The sequence below is a fragment of the Aplysia californica genome, unplaced genomic scaffold, assembly GCF_000002075.1.
Source record: "Aplysia californica isolate F4 #8 unplaced genomic scaffold, AplCal3.0 scaffold00020, whole genome shotgun sequence".
NCBI lineage: Eukaryota > Metazoa > Mollusca > Gastropoda > Aplysiida > Aplysiidae > Aplysia > Aplysia californica.
In genome coordinates, this window is record NW_004797290.1 from 1737191 (window position 1) to 1741388 (window position 4198).

The 4198-nt window shown below is 39.9% G+C and overlaps 1 protein-coding gene across 1 annotated transcript in view; it reads left to right on the top strand.

The window, feature by feature from the left end:
* The window catches only part of LOC101848260, a gene marked incomplete in the record, with an annotated part of 33837 nt that extends 29761 nt beyond the window's left edge, over positions 1-4076 (top strand). Inside the window, 3 exon segments of the mRNA XM_005090665.3 lie at positions 137-279; positions 1375-1552; positions 2428-4076. Coding sequence (XP_005090722.3) covers positions 137-279; positions 1375-1552; positions 2428-2693 — 587 coding nt within the window.
* Positions 4077-4198: the final 122 nt, after the last annotated feature.

Genomic DNA, 4198 nt, shown 5'->3' on the forward strand with positions numbered 1-4198 from the left:
AGAGAGAGAGAGAGAGAGAGAAAGGGAGAGAGAGGAACAGACTGGGAGAGATGAAACAAGATAGACCGAGTAATAAAATGAGAAAAAAAATGAAAGAGAGAGAAACCACTAATTAGTTTTATTCTTATGTGTACAGACGCCCTCGCTCTACCTAGCACCTGGGCCGGGATGAAAGAGAACGAGGAACTGAAAGTGATCCAACTTAGCAGCAATTCTTCAGAGTACAAGAATGTTGCCTGTTTCTTCAGACACAAGGGAGCCAAATTCAAAATCTTGAACGTGAGTTCACGTTTTGACCAATATAAAATATTGTCTGACGTGCCATCTTCACCATTTTGAGAAAGCTCGATTGAATAATAATATGTTTGCTTTTTGTAGTTTGAATTATGCACAAACTTTCTTTTCTTGCTTGTCTTTTTGTTTTAAGCTAGAAGTATTGGTAAACGTTGTAATAGTCAGTGTAGAACGTAATTGAATCGTAATAATGATTTATCGTCGTTTTATTTTATAGATTTCAAGAATTTTGTCTCTTTGGACAATTTTGCTTTTAGGAATCGGTTTCCTGTATTTCAATCGCGTTAATGAGACAATTACTGTTGGAGTGGTTTTTCAAAGATCTTAACAAAAAACGGAAAGGTATTAATAAAACTAAACTGCAAGTCCAGAAAAAGATAATGGCAAATTGTTTACTGGTGTTTGTACGTTTTAATAATTTCAGTTTAACAGACCCCAAGACATAAAAACACATTTTTTTAGGTGGAGCAAAGGAGTAAAGGAACCTCTAGTGGTTAGACTGCCGGACGTGCAATCGTGAGACTGCGGGTTCGCGGCTTTGATGCTTAGTTCGGTCCGGTGTTGTGTCCTTGGGACAGGCACTGTACATGCATTTTCCCATTTGACAAGGTTTTTCGGATATGGGCGTTATTTTCGGAGGTCCCGCTTCTTAGATAAGTTAACGGTTTTGTAACGGGCGTTAAACCTATCCAATTATAATTTTCAAAAGATGTCGTTACAGTATAAAATACTTAGTTCAATGTTTGGTTCGTGGCAAAGCTCCAACCGCTTCCCTACACACTCTTCATTCCCAGTCCACACCCCCCCCCCCCAACTTCGTCATCCACACCCGCACGTTATACCCCACGGCCTGGTTCTTACATTATACATTGAATGACTTTGTTCTTTCTATATCGGGAATAAACGGACTTGGGGAACAGTGAATGTCTAATCGCAGAAAATTCTAATAAATAATGTAATCTAGTGAGACATAAAGCAAGACAGACAGAGTACAAGCACAGCAGTAGGACCTACCACTACCAGTTGTGCCGTTTACTTGAACCACAGACTCACGTTATAATATTTTTAAACGCCCGTCAGATCGAAAGAGTGCAAAACAAGACTCTCTACAGGCAGTACATGATCAAGAAGCGGGAGATGGAGCGACGGAACACAGGCGGTAACAGCAACGAGCAGCGACTTTTCCATGGTACAGACGCCCCAAACTCCGCCTCAATTTGTCGGCACGGTTTCAACCGTAGTTACTCAGGGAAACATGGTATGCTCTACAAACTACACTTTACACTGGTCTACAAATTTACAAATAGTCTCTTCTTTGAGGATCAATCATCCCATTTTGTATGGATTTTGGGACGCTGAACACAAAAATGATGGTGAAATTTGATGTTTAGGTTTAGTTTTCAAATATTCAGGTTTTCATATTTTGCAAATAATAATTTGGAGGACTAAAAATAGTGGTTAATTCATACTTATTTGATTCATTGTTTCTTGACGTACCGCTTGTATTTATTTAAGTTCTGGTACATTTCTTGTAACCGGCCAACAGTAATCTACTAACAATATTATCACTCCTACTCCGTTTGCCCTGATATCGCTTTCCAAAGCTGCAATATCTTGGTGAAAATGCTTCCGATATTCATCACTCACAGCACCACCTTCATAAGTCGTCCACATCTTTACATGCAATCAGGTGGCCATTCAATAAAATCAAAAATCCCTCATGATTTCTTAATATGCTGACTCTCAGCCGCCAGCAAGCAGATTCTTTTGCTGGAGTCTTGAACCCAACAATTTAGCTTTTCGCTTTCGCAGCTGTACACCTGTGATTGATCATGTTATTTTACTTTATTTTCAGTTATCCAGAAAATGTAAGTGATCGTTTTTTTCTTTTGAGGTCTTAAGACATACTGCTTAATAATATACATTGTGCTTGCAGAATGTCAAGCTCTATCCCCGTATCATTGTCAAATGATACTTTTAATCAAGAGACATTTATCCTTGGGAAAATCCGCAGAATAGACTGTTTTCTTTCTCCTCCTTTCCCCCAATTCTTGTTTATGTTCACGTTTCCATAACTGCAGACTCCCAAACATATGCGCACACTTTACAGTGTCTGTAACTGATTCCTTCCAGCCACACTGTTCGGAGAGGGTGTTTACTTCTCCAAACTGCCCAGCTATTCGGCCGCCTTCTCCCAACCAGACTCGGACCGCAACAAACGTATGTTTCTGGCACAGGTGCTTGTTGGCGAGTCGACAGCAGGCACGACCAACCTACGCTATCTGCCCCTCAGACCTGGCACTACAATACCATATGACTCTGCTCTTGGACCGGATATGTACGTCATTTTCCACGACACACAAGCGTACCCTGGACACATAATTACTTTTAAGATTTAGACTGAGAGTTTTTTTTGTAAAAGTGAGCTTTAGACCTTCATGTGGAAGCTACTTGAACTCAAACACACATATGGCGTCTCCGTATTCAATGAAGGGGCCACGTTTCGGTCGCCGTGATGTCATTCGGCACAGACGCAGACAGATTTAAAGTATATTATTTAAAGATTTGAGAGGGGGGGGGGGTAATTTTAAGCGAGTCTCTATTACAGTGGTGGATAAAAGTGTAGATTTTGTATGAACTTGGCAAATGGATCTTGATCATGATCGGTTCATTCATGAAGGGACTAACCATAAGGACAGGTGAATAGATTATGACGGCTCGTCCACAACATCAAGAGCTGGTATACGATTTTTGACAAAGTATCGAGTGATGAGAGATTTGCATGGCCAACGTCAAAAGTGTGGGGGGGGGGGGGTTGTTTTTTTTTGGTTGGTTGTGGTAGATACATTATGTGTTTTTGAGCTATATATTAATATCCACTACCGGCCTCAGAGATCACGGGATGCCCCTCCTACAGGTCACTCGCTATGCTACAGACAGACGCCTGTGTCTCCCCGAGACACCCACCAGTACAAACGGAAGACAAAAGTAAAAGTAAAATAAGATTGAAAATATATAGATGCAGCGGCTGCGTTGGACAGGTTGTCGTTTTACGCACTGCTGTTATATCTGAGGAAAAAAAACCGCAATGAGGAAGATGGAAAGTGGCTGATTGTACAAGTAGCCGTATAAAGCAGGTGGCCACCATGGCAGGTTTGACTGTTTAATATATAATAGTATGTATATTACATGATTTTCTTTGTTGGTATACATCCGACATTCGATAGTTCTCAAATATTATATATATTTTTTTCATTTCCTCAACCCATACCGTAACAATGAAAGAGTTCGAACAATGAGGCATGTCAGTAATACTGTGTTGTTGTTTTTTAAAAGACAATCCCCCCCCCCTCCCCCCTTTTCTTGCAAAAAAATTAGACATATTTTTTGGGCTGAAGAACAAATGTTACCCGTTCCCATCTATTTTGTGAAAACCTTTGGCCTTTTCAATATGCCTCTTGAAACGTGCAAGCCGTAGTCGTGATCGAGACATTAACGATTCCTTGACTCTCTTTGGCATGTTAAAAGTGGTGGTATCGTCAATGTGTAAGGTAGTGTGGTGTGTAGATTTTGTATTTATTTTTGTTCCGTGCAATTTACCGATCGGTGCAATCTTTCGCTGCGCGTTTTAACGATCGTATAATTGCGCGGCAATCTTAAGATTGCGCAGCCCGTTTTAATGATCGTATGATCTATCATTCTTGTGAACTCTTCAGTTTCATATCTTAGTTTTGATTTTAATTCTAATTTTCATATTTTTACACTTTTGAAAATATATGAATGTTCCTTGGTGTGAGTAAAAGAATAGAGATGGAAATGAATCTTTTTTAAAGATATTTTAAAATATGAACTTTGTGTGTGCGTGTGTGTGTGTGTGTGTGTGTGTGCGTGTGTGTGTGTGTGT